This window comes from Eriocheir sinensis, chromosome 17, assembly GCF_024679095.1.
Source record: "Eriocheir sinensis breed Jianghai 21 chromosome 17, ASM2467909v1, whole genome shotgun sequence".
Classification (NCBI taxonomy): Eukaryota; Metazoa; Arthropoda; class Malacostraca; order Decapoda; family Varunidae; genus Eriocheir; species Eriocheir sinensis.
The window spans coordinates 11551685-11578391 of record NC_066525.1 but is presented as its reverse complement, the minus strand read 5'-3'; the positions used below and the strand labels follow the sequence as shown (position 1 = coordinate 11578391).

Here is a 26707-nt window from a genome sequence, read left to right as displayed (position 1 = left end):
TTAACACTATGACAAGAACCCTAATATTCTAAAGCCTCCCTCGGTGTTATTATAGTGGTAAGTAGTCATTTTGTGTGCAGGAAGTCATATTCACGCATTTTTTAGTGGACATAGACTTTTCTGTGTGGAGTCTGTCCTTGTCAATCATGTTAAAATATCGGTGAAGGCCCTAAAAGTCTGCCCGTGGCCTGAAACCATTATTTTTTAGGGGGGATGGGGAGGCGGAGGAAGGTTGTCCCTTAGATCAAATAATTGAAGCGTGTCTTCTTTATCACTACAGTTTTAACAGGCGAGATAAGTGCTGCCTAAGTCCGTCCATCCTTTGTGATTTACGTTAATTCAAATATAAGCCAAATAATTTAGTCGAAATTAGAAAAATAGTTGTATGTTCAGTTCCTAAACAGATTAGAGTGAATTTTGTGCCACAAAAGATAATTGCCGCTCTATAACGTACTCCTTAGCATCTATAGAGGAACTAAGCTGATGCTAGATGGTGCAAAGAGAGCGAACAAGACATACGAATTTATAATAAGTATGAAGTATTCATTTCACCATACTCATCATCATAAAAGATAACAAAACTCACCATTCTCGACTTTCAGGAAAACTAAAGGGTTTTTTTTTTCGAATCTAAAAAATGATTGTTTGAAGGCTTTACTACTCTCACAATAATAGGCATTAATGGGAACACTTATGTAGATAAATCATTTATCTAATTTATATGCCTATGAAAATGTTTACATGTCCTTGAACCATTGTTTACCTATTTGCCCTGAACGAAGATTACATACAAGCATTCCCTCTGTTTTGATATTCTATTTCACAATATTATTAATTGCCTGTATTCTAATAATGTTTAATAATCGTTGCAAATATGGATTCTGTACGAAGGATGAAAACCTTCCCCACACACCAATAATTAACAACAATTAACGAAGCGAAAAAGCAATCTCGCCACACACCAAATGTATATTGGACCTTTCAGGTTTGGGCTCGCCAGACTAAACTGTGAGCCACAAAAATGGTTTCACGTCATTATCCCGCTCATTGACGCCTAAATGGAGGCATTAATCACTCCCTTACCACCTACGCGGGCTGCTGGCGGCGGCGGTAGGGAGGGTTGTGGTTGAAGGTGTTGTTGTTTTTGTTGATGTTTCTGCGTATCTTTGTTGATTGTTTGTGTTGTATTTATGCTATTCTTGTTGCTGTGGTAGTGGTGGTTGTGGCTGTTGTGGTGATGGTGGTGGTGGTGACGGTTATGTAGATAGTGGTGGTGGTGGTGATGACGGTGGCGTTGATGATTTTAGTTATGTTGGTGGTAGAGATACTTGTTGTGATGGCTGTGGTGGTGGTGATGGTGCTGTAGGACAATGATAGGGGTGCTGATGGTGTTTTGGTAATGGTGGTGATGGATGGAGAGGTTCGGTCACTTAATATTCTCTCAAGTGACCGTTACCATCGAAGTTAAAATATGATTATAAAAAAATACGTGACAGGAAAAAAGGAGAAAGGAAACGCGGCAGTACCTAGGTAAATATATTTCCGAAATGTTTACTAGATGTTTGTTTACGGGACCCGCGAAACTAGCCGGGAATACACTCATCTCAATTCACCCTTATCTTCCTTCACCTTCTTTCCAAACGTGTTGAAAATATCCCAACAAATAAATAAGTTAATTTCAAATGAACCCATCTTCGTCCAATGACACTTTACCATCCATTCCCTGATTTTTTCCGGACACAAGTAGAGGCAAGGCTGCAAAATTGATTGGAATGAGTTAAAAGCGCAAAAAATAACATCTGCGAATCGTTATTACTGCAATCAATATAATTTTCCTACCCCTCCTGTTATTCATCAACATTTTTCTCTTTTTCGTCTTCCCCTTCCTCATCCACTTTTTTTTTCTATTTCTTCTTTCTCCTCCTTCCCTTTCCTCCTCCTCCTTTCTCTTCTCCTCCTCCTCCTCCTCCTCTTCCGGTTTTTATTCCGCAGCCCCTGTTATATCTTCATCTTCCTTCCTTTTTCTTTCTTCTTTCCTTCGTTCCTCCTCGTCTTCCTCCTCAGACTTCTTGGTAAAAAGTTTATCAGTAAATTAACTCACCGTTTAACAACCTCCAATTAACTTGACTGATTTACGTGTGGGAGGAGGAGAGAAGCAATAAGCTCCCCCTTGTTACCGCTGTAGTGTGCGTGTGTGTGTATGTGTGTCTGTGTGTGTGTGTGTGTGTGTATGTGTGTGTGTGTGTGTGTAGAGGAGAGAGAGAGAGAGAGAGAGAGAGAGAGAGAGAGAGAGAGAGAGAGAGAGAGAGAGAGACGGATCCAGTTAAATGAACGACAGGGAGACAGACAGACAAACGGATTGAAAGACAAACAGACAGTCACACAAGACAAGGAGGACAAGCTACAGACAGACAGAAAATAGACCAACCGGTAGCGCCGTAAACAGACAGGTACATACAGGTGTTGAGGCACAGGAAAACCAACTCACTGAAAATTTGAGACACAGACAGACAGAAAAGTAATCAGACAGAAATACAGACTGACACACAGACACACTCAGTAAACATCAGGCCGTAAAATATAATTAAAATTTACCAGACGCTTCGTGGAAACTTGTTAGGCTGAGTGGTGCGTCTTTGTGTTATTATTTTTTTTTACTTCAAAGAAATCGTGTGACGGGTTAAATGTCATGTTACGCCGTGCTAAGCTATCTCTGAAGACCAACCACGGAAGCCACCAGGTCTGAACCCTTGCTGAGTTATCCATTCTGAAAACGACCGAACAACGCGCTCCACTACAGCTTAAAGTGGTCTCCTTTCCCCCTTAATCGGAAGAGTTCATTTTCGTAAAATTTCTTGGGTGATTACTTTTTTATATTCTGGGAGAGGAGGAGGGAAGAAGGTCTTGATAAAATGTCTGGGGAAGTAAGAGCAAAAGTTAGTCATGAAAGTTAAAAAAGGTTACTTTAAGATTTATATGATATACAGAGAGAGAGAGAGAGAGTTTCCAATTTTGTGATTCATGCTTTTTATAAATTTTCTTTTCATAAGCCACTTTCTTGCTGCCATATTACGCAGAATGGCAGTCAGACTTATTATTGTGTTTACTTCACGATGCGCAGTCCTGAGGCGGCCCCCGGTAGGTCAGGGTTCATTGCAGGAGATGAAATAATGGGAGCCAGGCACGTCATGGTAATAAAGAGGAAGCACTAAGGTTGGGTGCCTCGCAGAGCGAATGGTTAGGTTTTCGTATATTTCAATGCTGTTCCTTTCCATATCCAATCATAACTGTTATTTATACAAATTTATCGATAAACGCCTGTTTTTGCAAGCCACGAACTTGTGCGTGTCACATTATAACACAATTTAGCCCTTGATAGTTTCTCTGTTCGGTGTCCCCCATGAATTAGTTGTTCGTTAGTGCCTTGCTCTGTGCCGCCATAAGAGACAGAAGGAAGGCAGAGCGGCGTGGTGTCCTGCCGTGGCGGTGTGTGTCACTAGGCGGCCCCTGGGCGTGCCTTGTAACCGTTAGGCGTGCAGGACTGTGACCACCTTTGTGCCAGGCCACCATCATCTTGATTATAAACGTAAAATATGCTTTGCCTTCACCCACCAAGCTGGCTGTATTTGATTTGTGGCCATTATGCCTTTGTATCTTAATTTATTTTTACAGTAGAATTGCGGAACAAATTTTCCTCTTTGTGCAGGTGTCTCCTGTGCCAGAGTTATGTATAAAAGCGTCTATAATTAAGTCTTGCCTCTAAGGGGTGAGCTGGCTGGAGCCGGAAAAAGCCGAGGTGTGGCCACACTGCCTCAAGACAGTTACAAGGAAGGCACATCACGTTAAGTCAACATATTTCTTCGTGCTCGTGTAGCTGCGCTCTGTTAGTCAGTTGCATATAAAATCATTGATCTGCCGGACAAACATTATTGTTTAAATAACTAGACGTGTTCCACGAGACGAGTGTACATCAGGACAAAAACAAATTAATTCGAAATGCTCCCCTCAAAAAAATAGATTTTCTGGACTGGAAATCCTCTCACCGTAATGACGGGAAGAAGAGACCTTCCCCCATGCATCAAAACTGTTAATATTTCAGCAACGAAAATTAATAAAAACACTTGGAGTATCTGACATCTATTAGCGGGGCATTAATTTTCCGTTGTATCGAGATAGGTCTTTCTGACTGAGTGGCTGCGCACACACAGACCTTTAATAAATGGCTTGAATTAGAGCGTTTTTTCACTTGCTCATCAACGCTCCTTTGTCGCCGCTCTGCTTATATCAGCAAAAAGGCAGCACCGCGCTCTCATTTTTGCCGTGCATCCCTCACTGCTATCATTCTCTTGAGTTTGCTGCCACGGATGTCTCTCGTCAACATTACTCCATCAATTTACGCTTTTATTTCCTTTTTTCCCAGTACTTGCAGACCATGTAAGTCTAAATGGATAAGCAACTTTTTTTTTTTGTAACTTAGTCTTGAGTTTTTTGTCTCTCGAGGGCAGTGACGTTTTCCGTTTATAGTCTGCGATGAGAAACCTTTAATGGCTGCGCGAGACAGTGCCAAAATTATAACTTGGCATAAATTTTCTTGTGAACTGCTCTCTGACTCCATATTATTCACGCGAATTATTATTATTATTATTATTAACTTTTTTCTTAGCGTTCATCATCATCATCCCCATCACCATCCATGTAAAGCAGCTGTTGAACACTAAACAAATTCCTGTGTCTTCTCCCCAACAGACTGTGCTACAGGAGTGGTCCAAGGCGCTTCACGAGGCCACCGAGGGACTCATCTACCTCAGGTCGGCCACTATAGTCCTCCCCTCCGAATTGTCTGGCCGCTCGTGTACCCCACCCAAGTCCCCAGACCCACCGCCGCCCCCTACCCAGGCACCACACATCTTGGTGGCGCCACCCCACCAAGTATTCGGGGAGTCGCCCTGGACCCAGCAAAGTGAAGGCTGTGGCCGGAAGGGGGATTTTATCCAGCTAGGAGTCGGGTTTCTGGAATCCGCAAATACTTCAGCCCATCACGCCACTCGGGCCGCCGGTGTGCTCTTGGGGGAGTGGGGCAAGTATCGCTGGGGCTTATTCTCTGAGACGGGTTACCCAGGTGACCAACTCTATCTCCCGTGGTACCGTCAGGGCCTGCGTTGGACGGCCACTGTATGTACTGACGTGAGGGGAGGGCTGCCCACCTGCCTCCCAGACCATCCCCACCATTGCAGCGGCCCCATCATGGCTCATAAGAACGCCACCTCCTCGCTGCTCTCTCTTCCGCATCTGCCGCAGGTGTGTGCCGCCTCTGTGTTTGTAGCTGTGTTGCCATCAGCAAATTAGGTACATTATTTTCTTTAAATTTTTTTTACTCATTTCCAGTTTTTCCAGTTTTCTCGGAAGACTTCAGCAAAGACAATTCTATTTTTTATAAGTCGTGTGGGGAAGCCAGGATGGGTAAGGCGTGGAGAGACGAGGGAGTGATAGACTTTGAAGAGAGAGAGAGAGAGAGAGAGAGAGAGAGAGAGAGAGAGAGAGAGAGAGAGAGATCCCTTACAACTTACCGTGTCGCGAATGATGTTTTTTTATACCCGTCGCTATAGACCTGAGGAAACTGTGCATTAAAACTCAAAGGAACAATCACCGTAAACCTTCCACCTTCTTTCCCAGGTGACCAAATTCTGCAACAGCCGAAACCACAACCACGAGGCTCCGACGAAGCAGAACGCGCTGTGTGACGGACGCTCTGCCTGGGAGGTGATGAGAGAACACAAGGACTTCAGAGACAGCGACCGGTGAGTACACCATCATACGTCACTGCAGGATAAAGAGAGCCAGAGATAGGAAAAAGGGAAAAGTCTGATTTTTTTAGCAAGTCCAGAGAGAGCGAATGATGAATATATTGTTGTATAGCTTGGTAGGAATAAAGGGTGGTGGTGAGAAGTTGAAGGAAGAATGAAAAGAGGTGAGAAGAAGTGTTAAGAAGGGTCTGGAGGAAGGGATATAGGAAGATATGGTCGCGGAAGGTAAAAGAAAAGTATAGGAAGGAGGAAGTGATGGAGAGGGTGTGAAGTGTGAGAGTCAGCAGATGGCGTCGATGCTGAGTCAAGTGCAGCCTCGCAGCTGGGGAGTGACGTCATCAAGATGTTGACAACCTGGCTCCTTTGTGCATGTTTTTACATAGCTTTAAAAGTCATATATGCTTTATAATAGTATAATGATCATCTGAACATTTCTCGCTCTCAAGACGAAGATAACAGGGCCAGTATCATTGCATTGTGCATTGCATCGTGCACCAGCAACTCGTAATTCTCTGCAAGTAACGAATATTTGCATGAAGGACTGATATGAGTGTAAGTGAAATATTTACGCTATACGCAAATTTTGACGGTCGCCGAGGGGCATTAGGGATTTACATACAACATCCACTGACTGTACATAAAACTGCAAAAATAAATGTTTGAAGTTATAAGAGAATTTTGACTCGAGAACACGTCAGTACGCGCGCGCGCACGCACACACACACAAAACACACACACACACACACACACACACACACACACACACACACACACACACACACACACACACACACACACACACACACACACACACGAGTACAAAAATAAAAATAAAAATATATTCATAAATAAAAATGCTGCAAAGGCAAATTAATTCAAACAATAATGACATGAGAGCAGTAGGAACAGACACACTGCCGGACGTGTGTTGATGAGGGGAAATGTTTAAAACACGTCATGAAAACTAGACTGAGGCACGTCGTAACAGATTTCGACGAGTTGATAACATTTCCCGTCTTTGGGTGTTTGAATCTCGGTCTGTTTATAATATTGTTGTCAAATGCCTCAAATAATCATCACACCAATTCTTTACCGACCAGCTTATTCTTTTTTGTTTGTGTGTGATCGGATGTTCCTTCTTCTCCTTCCTTCTATATCTACCTTCAACACATTTAGTTTTTAGTGGCCTCTCTTTTATTGTTATAGAGTAAGTGTTGTATCTTTCCCTTCAAGGACCGCCAATACACAGTAGAGTCGAAGTCATTTTGCCTTAAATATCCCTTATTTTACTGACTGTTTATTATCTCTATTTTTTTTTTTCCACAATCTTGATCCCCTTTTAATTTTCTATCGATATAATTCTGCTAACTTCATGTCTTCACCACTCCCATGGCTTCGCTGCACACAATGTTTATTCTAGCGTACCTGTAGGCAGTCCAGAGTCCGATTACAAAACTTAATCAGCATCTTCACTCAATCCTGTTTCTGTCTCACTGTCTGTTTGCTTGATGTCTGTGTCTGTCTTTCGTCCGTCTCTCTCTCTCTCTCTCTCTCTCTCTCTCTCTCTCTCTCTCTCTCTCTCTCTCTCTCTCTCTCTCTCTCTCTCTCTCTCTCTCTCTCTCTCTCTCTCTCTCTCTCTCTCTCTCTCTCTCTCTCTCTCTCTCTCTCTCTCTCTCTCTCTTTCACAATATCTAATCTGAAAAATAACATTGCTACGAGTCCAATCCTATCATTTCGCTACGGGAGCATTATTGATATCACCTGTGCTGAATTCCATCATCCTCGGATAGAAAAAAAATAGAAAACGAGGTAAAATACATCATCTCTATGATACTTTGACGGTGGATTTTTATTTTTCGTTCATCTTAGCGGGAAATCCGAAAAGCTTGCCGTCCCCGTCTCACCAGCATGCCTTTCAAAAATATGATTAGCAGCAGCCTTGTAATATTTTCCTCTTGCAAGGTATGGGAGTCTCGGAATCCGTACCAGAGAGAGCCGTATGTGTGCGATAAGTCATTATCACGACATGGAGGCAGAAAACGATAACATGCGGGTATAAACGATATAAGAGAAAAGAAGAATATGTGAGAATGGTTTGGCATGGCGAACATTCGAAACCGGAATTTCATCCCTTTTTCCTGACAGCTGATAAAGTAACTCCGTATCGTGGGGAGCGGCGCGAGGTGGCTGCGGGTAGAGCGTCGCGTGTCCCCGGGCTGGGTTGGTATGAGGATGAGATGTGGCCCGTATCATTGGACGCGGCGTGTTGCTCCGTCTCGCGCTGCTTTACCGACACGTTGACTTTCATAGACACGCCTATACGTCATGACCATAAACGATAGTAAGAGTGAACATGGCTGACTTTAATACAAGATCACAGAGGCGGTGGCCGAGTGGATAGCGTGCGGGCGTGGAGAGCCCTTGGATCTACGTTCGAGTCCCACCAAAACACGCTAATATTTTTTGACAATCGCCGAGTGTCAGAGATTACCTAGAGGCTGCCCAGATCCACAATCAACCCTAACTTCAGCGACTTCGTTCAGGTGGAGTACCGGGGGGTAGCATGGGCCAAGCAAGAATCATATGCCACGGCAGCGACTATAAATAAAATTCGCCTGGGGCTCTAACGGGCTGGGGTCGACCAAGAGGCCCCTCAGGACAGGCTATTGGCGTTACAGGCAACACCTACGAAAAAAAAAAAAATGGGGGGGGAGGGGGGGCGGAACTCGGGAGGGGTGTTATAACTCTTGCTGGATTTTTTTTTTTTTTTTTGAGCGAGAGAGAAACGTGTTTCAGTCACATAAAGGAAAATGTCAGAAATCTTTTGTTCATATACCTTATTGTCACACCCACAGAGTTATATACATGTCTATAACTCTGTGGTCACACTATGTGATACTCATTAAAAGTACCGGAAACTGTCCTCTTTCTGCTTTCAAACAGTCAGCATTACTTACTGACTCATTAATTACTTCGAAATTAGGTCCTGGCTGTAGAAAAGAAAGCTTACCCAACCCTCTGCCAATGTGACATAAAAAAATGAATAATAGTAAAAACAGGAGGAATGATAATTACAAGACGACGACGGCGACGACGACGACAAGAAGATGATGATGGAAAAAAAGAGAAAAAAAAGAAAAAGAAAAAGAAAAGAAAGGAAGAAATAAGAAATTGAGGCTAATGAAAAAAGAAAAATAAGTGAATAATTAGAATATTAGTATTATTATTAATATATTTACCTATAATAATAATAATAATCAGAAGATGAAGAAAAACGATCATTTAAATATATAGGTAAGAATAATAGGAGCGATAACGGTAACGAGAAGAAAACGGAAAAAATAATTAGTTATGCGTTGAAATAATAATAATGTTTGTGACAGTGATGGTAACAATAATAACAACGACCACAATGATATCAATAATGTTGCTATAATAATAATAAGTATGATATTATTTTTTTTTATTATTAATAATAATAATAATAATAATAATAATAATAATAATAATAATAATAATAATAATAATAATAATAATAATAATAATAATAATAATAATAATAATAATAATAATAATAATAATAATGAGAATCGTTAAAAAAAATATATATGTGTGTGCGTGGCTTTCCATCCCGTCATTTATGTAAAGGGTAACAAGGTATTTATATATATATATATATATATATATATATATATATATATATATATATATATATATATATATATATATATATATATATATATATATATATATATATATATATATATATATATATATATATATATATATATATATATATATTGATTGATTGATTGATTGATATCTTGATACTGTGCAATCCCCGTTGGGTAAGTGTATCTCGTAAATATGGCCGCCATGATACGATTTCCAACACATCCTAAAAAACAGTTCGTGCATCGCGACACAAAGTAACGGACGCGGCGCCCCAGGCCGAGCCCCGGCGGCGGCAGACGATTTTTCAGCCATGCAAATCCTTTTATCGTGCAGCGCCGCGCACTGGCTGCGGAAACTGAAAAAAGTGCAATGACTTAAAATAATAATGATAACTATACTAATAATTTTACTACTACTACTACTACTACAACTACTACTACTACTACTACTACTACTACTACTACTACTACTACTACTACTACTACGACTGCTACTACTGCTAATAATAATAATGATATAAATAATAATAATAATAATAATAATAATAATAATAATAATAATAATAATAATAATAATAATAATAATGACAATAATAATAATAATAATAATAATAATAATAATAATAATAATAATAATAATAATAATAATAATAATAATAATAATAATAATAATAATAATAATAATAATAATAATAATAATAATAATAATAATAATAATAATAATAATAATAATAATAATAATAATAATAATAATAATAATAATAATAATAATAATAATAATAATACATATGATAGTAACAACAATATTGATGATAATGATGATAATGGTTATGATGATGATAATGATGATGATAATATTAATGACAATAATAATAATAATAATAATAATAATAATAATAATAATAATAATAATAATAATAATAATAATAATAATAATAATAATAATAATAATAATAAGAAGAAGAAGAAGAAGAAGAAGAAGAAGAAGAAGAAGAAGAAGAAGAAGAAGAAGAAGAAGAAGAAGAAAATAAGAAGAAGAAAAATGATGATGATAATAATGAATATATGATAATAATAATGATACTAATGATAACAAAAGATAAGAAGAGCATAATAACAATAATAGTTGAAATAATGATCATTTTAGCAAAAAAAAAGAATATTTTTTTGATTAAAGATGTATTGTCTCTTTATGACTGTGTGTGTGTGTGTGTGTGTGTGTGTGTGTGTGTTATTGGGAACAATAATAAAGTATGAAGAAAATCGTAATGACACCACTGCGTCCCCGTCCCGAGAGAGATCGTCTGCTTTATGTTGTAGCGTCAATGAAAAAAATGAAGGCGAGACTAGAATCACCGTCACTGTTTAATGAAATGTCGTGTATTTTTGGACCCGACAAACAAGAGTGTAAGTGCTGCATTACCGATCCATTAAGGGATAAATGGTGTCTGTTTTTATTCGGACAGTCAATCGGAAGTCATCGAGGGTCACACACGAGAGAGACAACACTAACGGATTTCTGGAGCGTAGAAGGAAATATACTGTTGTTAGCAACAGGCAACAAGGGAGTAAAGGGCAAGACAGAAACACCTCCCAAATATTTTCGATGTCTTCTGAAAGCACTTATTGTCTGCAATCCAAGCACAAGATTTTTTTTTCTAATTTTGTCGTCCGAAGTTATTTATTCATTCATTTTTTTTTCTTCATTTATTCACCATCATTCGGACAAATTATATCAGAGCTGTCCCAAGAGTTAATCAGTGTGATAGTCGCCTGGGAATGCCGTGATGTGTATTTGATGATAGTGGCATACAAATGGACAACGACTCCTCGCTGCGCCGAGGCGGGTGATAATAATAATAGAAGAAAAAAATACATGTAAGTTTTCTTGAAGGATCCTGATGGTCTGCCCCAGCCCGTTAGTGATGCAGGCTAGTGATGCAGGCAAATGTTTATAGTGAAGCCATCTTACTTAGCTCATTCTGCCCACCTGGAGGTAATTTTTGCTGCACTCTAGGGAGTTTCGCTAGACTCCGGGTTGGTCGGTGGTCTTCAGGACAGCATGTGGGTATTCTTAAGCCACTCCAGGACACCGCGCCTGCACTCTGACCACTCAGCCATCGATCATAATGGTAATAATCATTAATAGTAATTGTAAAAGAAGTAATACTAACTAGAGTAAGTGTTATTATAGTGATAGTAAAACTTGTACCTGCAATGAAAAATGCTTCTTCATATTGATACAGATGATAATAACTTGATGGAACAAGGGGGAGAACAAAGGCGTGGAATGGAAATAACTAAATTCACTCCGTGCATTGCTGGGTGAAGGAAACCAGAGAGAGGAGGAGAAAATATATTGTCCTTAGCTGTAAAATGTCATTCAAAATTTAAATGAATGAAATAAATATTTCCAATTGAAGACCCTGTTCACCGGCTAAACAGGAACAGGAAAAAAGAAACATTGCCCCCACAAACAGAGGACTGGAAGAGTTTCAGTACTGATGGCCAGATAGGTTCCAAAGGTGTCGCAATACTCCACTCCTAAAAGCATTCAAGTCGTAGGAAGGAGACAGTACATGTGAATAAAAGCTATTCCAGATTTTCCGGTTAAAGAGATGGAAGAGTAAAGATACTGGTCAATTAGTGCATTACAAATTTAGACCGCAGAGGGGTGAACCAGAGTAGAAAGTTAAATGCAATGAGGCAGAGGGATGGGTTGAAACAGGTAATTAGCAAGTTCAGAAGAGGAGTTACCACGAAAATATTGACAAAAGATTGTAAGAGAAGGAACACAGCGGTTGAATTTATGAGGTAGAAGATAATCAGTAGTAGGAGGGGAGCTGATAATAAATAAAGGTTGTGACAATCTTCCCAAGAGCTGTGTGAGAGTAAACTCCTACGCATGGAATACATAATCCATGCCAGGGCGGCCAAGACCCTTAAATAGTTAACCTAAAGGAGGGAAAAATCAAGTGGGGGAGACGATTCAGAAGACTAACCCATAGGAACCTGATTTAGTAAAAAGGTAAAGGTAAACTTGGGGGCACACGCTATAGATGCGCGTAGCCTCGATGCTCATCTCCATACCTGCCCAGTGCCCCGGGGGAATGGGCATCTTACCAACCACAGACTCAAGGGCCCATTTAACATCAGATGAGATATAAAAGTTTCCACATCAGAAATCGTGTTAAGGATAGACCAAGAGTGTTTCATGTGGAAGACTGATGTAGCTGTGTTATCGTAACTTAATAACAGATGTCTGGAAAGTTGTGTCGAGTTGTCAGGTAGGGAAATTGTTTTGAGGCATCAAAGGAATTTCATTGAAGTTCATTGAAGTTTCTTTTGACCTAATCAGAATAGGTTCAAAAGTTAAGCATTTTGTATTATCTAACTTTTAGTTGTGAAATTCCTATTGAGATGGTCTTTTGTATGAGGATGTAGACTAATCCAGAGTAGAGTTATCGGCATAGGACTATCGGAGAGAACACTTCATTTTGGAGAGATCATAAATAAATAAATAACATAAATAGACGGGGGTCAGCATGAGCCAGGAAGAAAGGCGTCACTATTAAGAACACCTGCTTGCTCTACTAACGGGCCGGAGCCGACCCACAGGCCCCACCATAGAAGCTTGCCAGGGGTATAGGCCGAAAACATATGAATAAAACGTTGAGCTATCGGAAACAGCATAAGCTTAGCAAGAATGGCGTCACTATAAAACACTAGCCAGCAATATTAGCGGGCTGAGGCCAATCAGCGGTTCCCATCATGAAAGCCTTCCGGCGCTTTAGACCAACATCACAGCAATACCGATCGGTCTTTCGACCTTATAAGAGGTCTTTTCGGTAGTGTCCCGGCTAGTGATCATGAGTTCAGCATGTCATCAAATTAGGCGCGCGCGCACACACACACACACACACACACACACACACACACACACACACACATACATGAATTATGACTAGATATGTTAAAAATGGCTTCCCCATGTTTCCAACCTGATTGCAAGAAGAGAGACTGTTATATCATGGGAGTGACGTCATTCAAGCGATATTGAATATCACCTGCACCAGTGTAGAGCACCTCACCGTTACAATAATAGTTTGTCCTCGAAAACAGTGATTCACACACCCAGGCATCACTGTGAAAATTGAAGATAAATATACAGAAAAAAATATTATATGGAATGGAAACTGGTGATGTGAAAATGTCCAGGAAAAAATATAGAGAGAATGGAAGTAAGAATGAGAGACAAAAAAAAGAGAATATGTGTATGAAAAAAGACTGGATGTAACTACAAAGAAAAAAAAAAAAAGAGAAAATAACTCCTATGAAAAATAAATTATGAACAAAATTAGCTCGTAAAACTGCATCACTCACGACTGTCCTTTCTCACCCTACCTTATGAGAAGCACAAAAATGAAAATAAAATTAAATAAAAATAGAGATAAAATCAACCAATGAAATAGATTAATAAAGAAATACACCATCTCGTCCATCTATGCCACTTCCAGGTGTTATACGGGCAGCCGTTAAAAAGGAGAGGTGTACACTGGCAGGTAACATTTGCTCAAGGCACTTGTTACAGGTGTCACGACCCCTCCCCCTTCGCTATGCTTGCTCCTCCGTCACCAAAGAAAAAATAACTAAAGATGTACAAAAAAGAGAAAAAAAAAGTTAACAAAAAAAGATGTGAAAGTAATACAGAATAAGCGAAATAAATTGCAAGAGGGGGATGATATAATAAACTCAGAATTTTTTTTTTTTTTTACAACAAAGGAGACAGCTCAAGGGCACACAAAAAAAGAAAACAATAATAAAAAAAAAGCAGCGCCGCCCTGGTGGCGCTGCTGGGAGATATTAGAAGCACTTTCGGTCTGGATTACTTTACCATGATTGCAAAACTTTTAATGAATATATGAATGCGTTACTCTTTCTATTAAGGCTATTAATATATCCTAGCGGCTGTGCATTGGTCACGTATGAAAAAAATAAGTTATCATTTTGAAGGCACAAAACTCATATGGTAAAAGTGTTGTTCCCATTATCATTGTTCACAGAGGCAATACCAAAGCAATGTATTTATTTTTTAGCTCGGTCACAGAGGAAAACAGATTATTTTCTTATATTATCTGAAAGGGATATGTAGATCCGTGTACTTTCTTTTTCTCTTAATGAAAGAAGCAAAAATATAAATCAGTCGAATTCCTCCTTAGCTAATGTCTCACTCCGTATCTGTATGGAAAGATCAGTTTGATGGCATGATAATCCATTAATAAACGTAACTCACGCACGCACCTACTTACGCACGCACTAACGAACGAGCACACACACACACACACACACACACACACACACACACACACACACACACACACACACACACACATTCTAACCCAAACATAACTTACGCAGTGAGAAAAATATCATCCTTGACTATTTTATCAATTTTGTTTATTAATCACTTTTACCACACTGCTGTTGTATTGCCATTAATTGCTGCAATAACGCTGAACACTTAATACAGAGGTCTTTGTTATTTGAGTTTATTTCTCCTTCTGGAAATGGCTTATTTTTGGAAAGCTTTAGATATGTCACTCTTTTACACTTTCCCCATCAAACGTTTTCTCTTTCCTCGCTTTCTGTCGTTGTCAACACAGTTTTCACGCTCGCCGATCGCTCTCAGGTTCTTTTCATTTATTGACACGAACGCAAACTTTAGCGACACTTGAAAGTCGGTGACGAGGGTCTGACGACAAGGCGAGTGAGTTATGGAGAGGAGGAAGAGAGAAAAATAAATAAAAAAAGGAAAGATGAAGACGAGAAGGATGAGGAGAAGGGGAAGGATGAGAAGTATGAAGAAGAAGAAGGAGAAAAGGAAGAAGAAGAAGAAGAAGAAGAAGAAGAAGAAGAAGAAGAAGAAGAAGAAGAAGAAGAAGAAGAAGAAGAAGAAGAAGAAGAAGAAGAAGAAGAAGAAGAAGAAGAAGAGAATATCGGTAAGGAACTAGAACTAAGAAAATTGTGAGGAAGAAAATGTTAGGGAATTCAGAACATAAACAAAGACGTGTCCATTGAACGATGGACAATTTATCTGCATTGTCCTCAAACAAATAACATCTGATGAGGAATCCTTCAGCTAACATTTCCTCTTCTCTTGTGCTGCGTCTCCAGGTAACGTTTGGCAGCGACTTGACGCAACTACTTACTTAGAAAACCCTTTACCTTGTCACCCAGCCATCCAGCCACTGAATAGATCTCCAGCCAGTCTTCCCACCATCCAACATGCTACCGATATTTCTGTCCAGGAGCCCACCAACATTTCATTTAGTCGTCAAAACAGCTCCCTAGACATCTGCGCAACCAACTACCATTTGTCCAGCCCTCCAGCCATCCTTGTAGCCATCAAACCAGCCATGCAGCAAGCCAGGTAGCCAGTGGCATTGTCATGTAAACAACTAATCAGCTAGTCAGTCATGCACCCACCTCCTCCATCATCCAGTCATCCGTGCTGCAGTCTAGCCACTCAGCTACGCTACTTCACTCCTTCCTCCCGGCCAGCCACCAGCCAGGCACTAGGCAGCCCTCCAAAGCCTGGGACGAAATCGATAAGAGGCAACGAGGGATGAGCTTACGTTTAAAAGGCTTTCACGTGTTTTGTTTACATCCAGACGCTACAAACAGTCTTTGTCTCATCACCATAAAGGAATAAAAGTATTGATTATGAGGAAATTTAAGACTTGGCTGGTCCTCAAAGACATGATGACAGACGGTGTTGCATGGATAACATTATAAGCACCTCGGTTCACCAACTGTCCTTATTTTAATGTGACATAGTACCAAAAAAAAGTTAATAAAATGCAGACGATTTTATATGGGCTCTCCCGTCAAACGTAGTGGGTAAATATTCTTAGGTCAATAGGTCATTTTTTTTTTGCGAAACTGAAAAGTGTCAGAGTTTGATAAAGGATACTTTATATCTGGAATTTATTTATAACTATCATCACGTTATCAATATCGTTGTAGACGTTACCATATATATCGTATTCCCCATAATATCGTCATTGTAATCATAATTTAACTCATTTTACAGGTCGTTGGTGTTACCATAGTCGTCGATGTCCTCATTATTATCCTCTCATTAGCATCATCAGCAGCAGCAGCGTCATCATCAGTATCAGCATCAGCATCATCTCCATTAAGAGAGAAACCGTATTTCATTTCACAGACTACAGTGCATTCTGCTCTTGCCAGGAGGAAAGGTACAGCCGGAGCACCTTCCACGGAAAGCTTTCCACTCTTGCCTGGGGCTGATTGAAGGCGGCTGTAAATATGCATGAAGTGGGGAGCGCGTGATGTAAGATGAACGTCTGATGCCTGTGTGCCTTACGATTTTGTAGATCCCCAATGTACGACGCGCTAGTCAATTTGCCTGTAGTACCGCTTCCTGCCGTGTGCATGCTGACGAGGAAGCCAAAATGAACAAAAACTCTTTGTTGTGAGCATTCTTTTGATAACAGGCGATATTCATTTACAATGATTATTTCAGCAATTCTTTCCTGCCTCTCACCACGCCAATTACTGCCTTGATTATCATTTGTATTCTAATTTCTAATATAAATCATCATCTTTGTAGCAACCTCTTTGGAAAGAAAACATGAGTCTAAAGAAAGTGTCATTTTTGCGATAGAAAATAAAAGTAAAATAGTCAGCATTCCTGGCTCTCCCATTTCCATCTCTTCCCGCAGCACCCAACATCAGCAGAATAGTGGGCAACACCATCCTGAATTCGTTGTCCTTTTTCGTGTAGAATTTTTGTTCTCTAGTTTTCTCTTACTCCATGCAGGCGGTGGTTCCTCTGTCTAGATTTAGTGGGCCTGGCCAGGTACAGGTCCTCTTTCCAGACTCAGCCACTACGATAAAGATAGAAGTGGGATTTTCAGCCCCAACTCTCCCTCATGCAGAGTGGCAGGACACTAGGGATAGAGTCGCCGGCTACGAGGCGGGACGTTCATTTTGCTGTGGCAAGACAAGAAATAAAGCTGCAACATCATACGATAAGAGACGATGAACATAGTGCATACATATTACATTTTTGTGAATATGAAAAGGTATATAAAAGTTTCCAGGTATAGGCTATACACTGTTGTCTTGCATATTCAAATTTAAAGACCCTCCCACCTTCATGTAAATACTACAAGGTGATTTCCTCATATGACCGTAATCAATTGAAGATATGTGCACAAATTTACCTTTTTGTTGGAGGCTGGGGAATAACGAAAAAAAAAACGTATAACTAAACATTGCATTGCCGGTACACTTTAACCTGACGATAACTGATAAGTCATCAGTTGTCGTCAGGTATATTACTATATATGTTATATATATGGCAGCCACTTGGCCGGCCATGCTACAATGCTGTGACACTTCTGAGTGAATAAATGCACAAAAAGAGGAACGTTAAGATTATGTTTTTTTTTTGTGTGTGTGTGTGTGAGTCATCAGTGAACACACACACACACACACACACAAGAAAAAAAAAACGTAATCTTAACGTTCCTCTTTTTGTGCATTTGTTCACTCAGAAGTGTCACAGCGTTGTAACGCGGTCGGCCAAATGGCTGCCATATATAACAAAGTCAGGTAACCGGGGAAAGGAAGAAAAGCAGTTGCGGGTCACATTCTGAGGGCAACGACCTTTCTCTGTTTGCTCTTGGGGTAACGCTGAACGGGTCAAGGAAGGGAGCTTTGTGAGACTCTGTTGTCTTGTTTCCCTTTGTGCCATAATCATTCAGTCGAACGATAATCTAGACGAAAACATTAAACAGTGTCGACAACCTCTTGTTATTATATGAAAGGACTTATTGACCCTTTTCCTGGGGCAACTTGGAAAGACAATGATTTATAGAAGAGTAAATGAAGAGATTAATAGCGTCCTATTTTCCATTGTTTTAAGTGAACGAGAATTTCTCTCTCTCTCTCTCTCTCTCTCTCTCTCTCTCTCTCTCTCTCTCTCTCTCTCTCTCTCTCTCTCTCTCTCTCTCTCTCTCTCTCTCTCTCTCTCTCTCTCTCTCTCTCTCTCTCTCTCTCTCTCTCTCTCTCTCTCTCTCTCTCTCTCTCTCTCTCTCTCTCTCTCTCTCTCTCTCTCTCTCTCTCTCTCATTCCGTGGGACACACTTCAGGAGTAATTAATTTCCTTTCCTGGTTCGCCTCTTGTCGCTTCTTCCCTTCCCTTCGTTCCCTCTTCCCATCTTACATTCCGTCTCACTCTCCTGGCATTCTCCACTCTCCTTCATTCCTCGACTACATATCTCTTTTTTCTCTATTTTCCGCCTCTGTCTTCACGTCCAATCATTTCATTTACTTTTTCACTTTCTTTCCTCTGAATTAATTGACTATTCTGGTACGCATATATATTGTTTTAATTTAATTGTAAAAATGCTGCAGGGAAATAATTATTCAGCTTCACCGTCTAGTAAAATCATACTATTGGGAGACTGTGTTTGTAAAATATGCAAGTCTCTGTGTAGCTTTTCCTTTTTTTTAGATGTTTTCTCTTCTGCAGGGAAAAAGAATAGAAAATATGTTCTTGTAGACTGTGAGGAAGGGGATGTGGGTGTGAGGGTGCTAATGTGTGTGTCTGTGTGTGTGTGCGTGTGTGCGTGTGTGTGTGTGTGTGTGTGTGTGTGTGTGTGTGTGTGTGTGTGTAAAAAAAACTGAATGTACAGCCCCATGTTTTCCCACTCAACGTTCTGAAACAATTTGCGCCTGCCCTGTTCTTTTATGGAAAATTTTAAATATTGTGATGAAATTAAAGAATCTCCCCGCGTTTGGTAGCTAATATCATATACTTCCGTTTGGGATACAAGGGAGCTCCATCTCTCTCATCGACAGCTATGATTGACGTCGCAATATCTTGGTCGTGTGAGTCAAGCCTCCAACCCACCGAGCCACGAGGAACCCACACACTTCATATTCACTGATCCTCGAAGACTCACTCACTCAGTCTCTAACTAGCTCATTTTTTCACCCACTCTGAGATTCACCTTCATCACCCCCCCCCACCCCCCACCCCACCCACACACACACCCAGAAATCACCAAAATACCACCCCAGATATCTCCTCTTTGCTCATAAAAATCATTGAAGTTTGCAAAAATCTGTTTCGTCCCGTCACACTATTATGTCATATGCGGCGGTAAACCCTCCGCAACCCATTTATCTTTCCTTACTGCCCTTCCTCCATTTTCAGTGTCATTTTTAACCTATTTCTAAATTTCTATCACGTTTTTCTTTCTTTCTCTGTGTGCCATGCGAAGGGACATCAGTTATACGAATGGGTATTTTGATTTACTTAATTGCCTCTTCTCATTCTCATTTTATTCTTTCTCCCTCGCTCTCATTTAATCCTTCCTTCTCTCCTTCCTTTATTCTTTCCTTTCCTCCTTCCTTCCTCCTTTTCTTCCTTCCTTCCTTCTTTCTTTTCTTCCTTCCCCTCCTCCTTCCTTTCCTTTCCCTTCTGATGACTTTCTAACTAGCTCCCGTGTAGTCTGGGCTGGTACACCATTCACATTTCCACAGGTAACTCTAGCAAGTATTTGTTAGTGGAAAGACAAACATGCAGACAAACAGACAGACAGACAGGTAGAGCATAATTGATTCGTTGTTCAACTCGTAACCGTCTGACAGATTAAACAAACAGACAGACAGAGACAGACAGAGAGAAGGACAAACAAAACGACGAACACAGAAGGACAGACAGACCGGAAAAGAAAAACACATACAAACAAAAGGGAACCAGAATCCTGCACCGTTCAAAGCTGATAAGCGGCTCGTAGTGGCATGAAGGCTGGGTCAAGGCAAGCACAGGAAAACATTAACCAGGAAAAGCCTTGTAAATGTCGGTGTGTTCACGGTCATACGCTTGCTTGCCTTCATAATTCCCTCTATATGTATATGTATATGTGTTTACAGATGGGTAGATAGATAGATGGATAGATAGATTAGATAGATAGATAAATAGATGGAGAGAGAGAGAGAGAGAGAGAGAGAGAGAGAGAGAGAGAGAGAGAGAGAGAGAGAGAGAGAGAGAGAGAGAGAGAGAGAGAGAGAGAGAGAGAGAGAGAGAGAGAGAGAGAGAGAGAGAGAGAGAGAGAGAGAGAGAGAGAGAGAGAGAGAGAGAGAGAGAGAGAGATAGAGAGATATGCAGACATACACACGCACACACACACACGCACACACGAAAATTTCACTTCATCGCAAGTATTTACACCGAAGCTTTGTGTACTGCGATTTTATATTTCTACCACAGCCAATTCTACTACTACTACTACTACTACTACTACTACTACTACTATCACGACCACCACCGTCACTCACAGATACCTCCTTCACCCCTTCACACCCGCCCCGTTTCGTGCCGTCACCCCTCACACTCCGAGCCTCGCCAGCACCTAAGAGGGCCTCCTAATTTACTCCTGCACATTACCCCTAATTCTGCAACGCTCCAGGGCCCTCTCAACCCTTCTTCAACCCTCCCTCCTTGAGCCATTCTCTCCCTCATGCAATCCTCCCCCCCTCACCCTAACCTCTTCCTTACCTTCCCTTCGCCCTCGCTCCTTCGTGCCCTCTCCTCATCCCTCCAAGCGCTCACTCACTCACTGCACGTCGTTTTTGCCCCTCTTGCGTAATGGATCTTAAAGTCTGTTTGTCCATGACCTCACCGTACGCATTATCCTCCAGAGTATTATGATTTTTTTCGGGGGGGAAGGGGTTGAAAGCATTGTACTCGTATTTGTCGTTATTTTTTTTTTTTCCTCTGTTTGGGGGATGAGTGAAAAGAAAGAATTTTTACGTGCTGCTTTTGTAGTCCAAACAACGTACATCAAAGAATTAAATGAAAACACGAGGTATTCCTGTTCTTTCCCTCGCCCCGAAAAAAGCAGGTACTCTATCCTCCTCCTCCTCCTCTTACTACTACTAATAATAATAATGCTTATATTATTTTATTACTACTATTACTTTTACTACTTATACGATTACTACTATTGCACAGTAATCGCACCGTGTTCTTTGAAGTTTAGCGGGATGAATAATCTCCACGATAAAAAGAATAAAGTTATCTTCAGGCAAAAATAATAAAAAAATACGCACGTACGCTGGAAAGAGATACAAAAAATACAACACAAAGGTCGTGTTTTCGGAGGAGGCGCGCATTTGTGTAATTGCCAGGGCCCCTTGAATCTCCACTTTGCAATGTTTAGCCACTTTTGAGCCGAACGCACGTGAGTAGACTGAAAGAGAGGCGAGTCGCATGGAGCCAGGGCGCAGAGAGCAGGCAGACCGGAAGAAGAAGGAGAGGGGGTGGGGGAGAGGCGGAGGCGTAAGTGGAGCAGGGGAGATAGCCGGAGAAAGAGACGGAACAAAATAACAGCTCTTGCAGCAATAAAATGGCGAGGAGAAGGCTGCAGAGCTGGGAGAAGAGGGAGGACGAGGACGGGGATGAAGACGAATATGAGGACATGTAGGATGTTGTACTACTATATTTGTAATGAGCTGATTCGTTTCTGTCATAGTTCTGCTTTTAAGTGAGAAAGATTCAGATTATGAGCATAAATTAAAAAGGCGGCTACCATTCATTGTCAATACAGACTGTTACGATAACCATCTACTGACCTTGAAAATGGCTCCCATTATCATGATGTGAGAGAGAGAGAGAGAGAGAGAGAGAGAGAGAGAGAGAGAGAGAGAGAGAGAGAGAGAGAGAGAGTCTCAGAGAGAGAGAGAGAGAGAGAGAGAGAGAGAGAGAGAGAGAGAGAGAGAGAGAGAGAGAGAGAGAGAGAGAGAGAGAGAGAGAGAGAGAGAGAGAGAGAGAGAGAGAGAGAGAGAGAGAGAGAGAGAGAGAGAGAGAGAGAGAGAGATCTTTCCTTGCTTCTCTTTGCAAGAATTTAGGGAGAATGAATAAATCAGGGAACATGGAAGAGCAGACAGTGGAAAATCTGTTTCTTATAAAAAGGTTATATTCTTTAGTTCCTTCAGTCTGCGGAAACCTTATTCCTTATGGTACATTATTCCTCAAGAGAAAGAAAGAAGAAAAAAGAAACATAATCCCTACCTTATGTTGCAAAGCTTGGCTTGAATCGGGAGACCTTGATATACACATCAAGTTTGTTTGTCAGCTTAGATTAGAGTGGAAGAGAGTCAAGGAGGAAGTCAGAAAAGAGGAATACAAAGAAATGCAAAGAAAGAACAGATTGCAAGAGACGTATTGTTTTATAGCAAAAGCTATTGGACCACTGCTACGGCTGTTTTGGTGGTGTAGAATGAAGCAGAACAAGGCTCCTCCCAGTCCACCTCTACCTTAATGAGTCCTCATTGGGGGCAATTATATAGTTAAGGTGAGTCTATGTTTTTTTGTCGCTTCTTTATCTGAAAAATACTAAGTAAAAGATTGTAAAAGATTGTTTCTCTTCAGTACTGTTATGATGACTTGAAACTGTCTACACTTCTTTAACTAACTCTTGAGAAAGGAAAACTGTTACAGTGCTTGACAGCTAGAATATTGAAGAAACTTTTGCGTGTGATCCAGAAGCAGAAGCAGAAGCAGAAGAACAAGAACAAGAACAAGAACAAGAACAAGAACAAGAACAAGAACAAAAAAATATAAAAAAGACGAGTAAGACAGAAGATATAGAAAATGAAGAGAAAATATGAAATAAGAGGAAGAAGTACATAAAGATCAATATGCCAAAAAACAAAAGACAAACAAGGAACAGAACGAGGACCGAAAAACAAGGGCTTGCAAACAACAGCAGGAAGGAAAACAAAACAGAAGCACCACCAAGACTTCACGAACCAGTTTCCCAAGCACCGCCACCACCACCACTACCTTGTGCGGCCTACCTAGAATAATGAGAAGCTCGTAGGTGTGCTCCAGGTAGTAAAAGGGGACGAGTATTGCCGCGGCAGTAATGACAAGGCATATAAATGAGGCGAATGGGCCGCCGCTGAGCGCTGTGCAAGGGAACAGTTGAGGACTCTTAATGGTGGTACGAGCCTGGTATAGGGTAAGACGGCATTCGAGTGGGTGGGTGTGTGGGTGGATTTGTGATGGTAGGTGGGTGGGTAAGTGGGTGTTTCGGTGGATTTGTGTGAGTGGTTGTGTGGGTAAGTGGCTTGGTACGACTGGGGGTGGTTGTGAGGAGTGGGATATGTGGATGGTGTGTGGGTGGGAGATGTGTAACTGGGGAGGCACGAGGATGGGGGCGCAGGGGTGGAGGGGACAGGTGAGGCGTGGGGAAAGGGGTCGTTGAGGTATCTCGGGTGTAATCGGTCAAGTGCTGTGCTCAAGTGTTCAGGTAGCAGATAGTGAAGAGTGAAAGACAAGTGTTTGACGCAGTGATAAGACAAGATTCTCTCTCTCTCTCTCTCTCTCTCTCTCTCTCTCTCTCTCTCTCTCTCTCTCTCTCTCTCTGACACACACACGCACACACGCACACACACCATGGGAAATGTTCAGAGGAGGGCCACCAAGATTTTACCAGCTAGAAGAGAGACTGGACGCATTGGGTCTTACCTCACCGGTGGCAAGAAGAGTAATGGGGCACACGCCGGAAACTTTTGCATGGATTTGAAAATATTCACTACACCCAATCCTGCCAGCTTGCCCCCAGAGATACTAACATTGTCGCCTGAAGACACACCCTTACTTCCAGGGTGCCAGACTCACAACCAACAAGAGAGACTTTTTTTTCAATCTTTGAGTTTATCGACATGTCTTGTCCTACTTTCCACATCTTGGAGTTGAGTATTATCGTCTTTGATAAGCCTTAAAGTCATGCATGTCGTGTATGGTTATTTATGGTTATATAAGCAGAATCTTTCGTATTTCCTAACATCCATTTTCTATACTTTTTTTTTTATCCTGAGTAATTAGTGTTTACTCATCTTTTAGTCTAAAAAATATCTACGTTTGGGTCACCGCGAAGGATACTTTACTCCTAACCTTAATCTTTCACTTCTTTAGCAATAAACTATAATGAAGGGAAATTTGACATCGCTCGTTCATATCGAAATCATGAAAATCAGTATCGTAACAAAACCTTCTTGGAATGTTACAAAATTAGCATTGTATGTGCAGACTTTACCAGGAAGTGTTATTTTGTAATGCCTTATACTTCACTTATTTGCAGCACATTTACTTCGCCCGCTGCGCATTATTCAAATTATAAACCTGAGTTAAGATATTTTTGTTTTTTTTATAAATGAAAGCAGTCATGAAATAAATAAATTGATAGAAAGATATAGAGTGTAAAACAGATTGAGATTGAAAGATAGACAAATAGATAGATAGATAGATAGACAGGTAGATAGATAAAGAGATAAAACATATAGATATGTCGATACAGATAGGTAAATAGATAGACTGATAGGTAAATGGAGAAAGATAAATCATTATTAATATAGACATTGTTCTCCATGACTGTGGTTCATTATTACTAGGAGCGATAAATCCGTGATATATCTCCTCTTGAGTGTTATAGGTATGATTTTTTAGGCAAAACAAATTTAAGGTATGTATAATGCAGGCGGAAAAGCTACTTTATAAAGGCTATTTTATTAAGTGTAAATGGCCACACCAGGGCCGGCCAGGGACGCGCCAGGCAGCTGCTTTCAACTTTTGGAGGAGGACCAAGTTAAGTTTAATCAAGCACAACTTCCCAACTCGAGAGTATGACATACCTTCGGAGTTTTAATGAAGAAAAAATAAACTATGCACATCAAAATTTTGCATGTAGGAGATCAGTTAGTGTTTTTACGTATTTCTGTTTATCGGGAAGGTAGATGTAGAAGTTAAAGGGGTATAAGGACCTGTTGGCGAATAACAGAGAGGAGGACGGAGGCAGGAGGTAGGCAGCGAGACAGAAAAAAAAGTTAAGGATTTTATTGAGAAAAGGGAGTGGCCACGACAGACCCTGGGGGCACTTTCTAGCAGGTGGACGTGTAGGCTCGTTTGTCAAGGCGCGGGGCAAAAATGTTGATAAATGGGAATTGTTGAGAGGGGGAATGAGTCTTGTGGGACGGAGGGTAAAGCCATAAACCCGATGCTCCAATGACACTTGAGTAATAATATTTCGCAAATATGTATTACCATTCATTTTCTGTGTGTGTACATGAAGGAGAGAAAGAAGATAATTTTGCTTATCATGTACTTCTCACCAACGTTTATCGGGTGAGTGTGTGTATGTGTGTGTGTGTGTGTGAGTGTGAGTGTGAGTGTGTGTGTGTGTGTGTGTGTGTGTTTGCGCTTCTCTCCTAGCAACTGCTCGCGCTAGCACTGAACATCTTTATAATGAAGAAATATTCTCGACGGATTATTGTAACATGCACGGTCCTCCTTCCTTGAGGTAGTAAAGCCCCAACAAACTTATTGAAAACAAAAACTTGTCGTCGCTGGTCCATTTCTGCTGGCGTTTTGGTACGGATGAATTTCCACTCAACACATCTGAAGAATTATTAAAACATCTCGAGTCATTGTTCAATCACACACCAATATATGCCAAAACTGGTCAGTATCATGTATTAGGATTTTTTAGTCGCAGCATGTTACCGTAAAAACATCAGCAGGTGACGAAATAAATGTCAGATAAGATCTTACTCAAAGTCAAATCTAATAAATCAAGGATAACCTCTTGTATACCCCAGTGGCAGGTCTGATAAATTCATACATCATTACATGCACTTTTGGTACACTCCCTGCCGGTAAGCGGCTGAAACTAAACCAAGAAAGATAGAATCGACTGCACCGAAACAGCATTTTAGGTAACTGAGTGTGGTGCTGCCTGTGTATAGAGTGTTGTTTAATGGAAAAGCGAAACCACACAGCTTGACACACACACACACACACACACACACACACACACACACACACACACACACACACACACACACACACACACACACACACACACACACACACACACACACACACACACACACACACACACACACACACACACACACACACACACACACACACACACACACACACACACACACACACACACACACACACATCCTCGACATATAAGACCTGACACGTATCATATACCTAACAAAAGACAGTTGTATTCTTTTCATTTTATCCTAACACACACGCTTAATCCTCCCGACACATACCTGACAGGGAAAAAATACACCAGCTACATAAGACATGCCATTGAAGGGATGC

General features: G+C 40.7%; 1 protein-coding gene across 2 annotated transcripts in view; it reads left to right on the top strand.

Annotated features, from left to right (window-relative positions):
• Positions 1-26707, top strand: part of LOC126999950 (calcium-activated chloride channel regulator 2-like) — a 154937-nt gene that overhangs the window by 54294 nt on the left and 73936 nt on the right. Inside the window, exons 2-3 of one of the 2 annotated variants that reach the window (XM_050863135.1) lie at positions 4747-5298; positions 5674-5798. In XM_050863135.1, the coding sequence (XP_050719092.1) occupies positions 4747-5298; positions 5674-5798 (677 nt within the window). Of the gene's footprint in view, positions 1-4130; positions 5299-5673; positions 5799-26707 lie in introns of those variants that run through there. The other variant, XM_050863137.1, reaches the window with a different exon arrangement.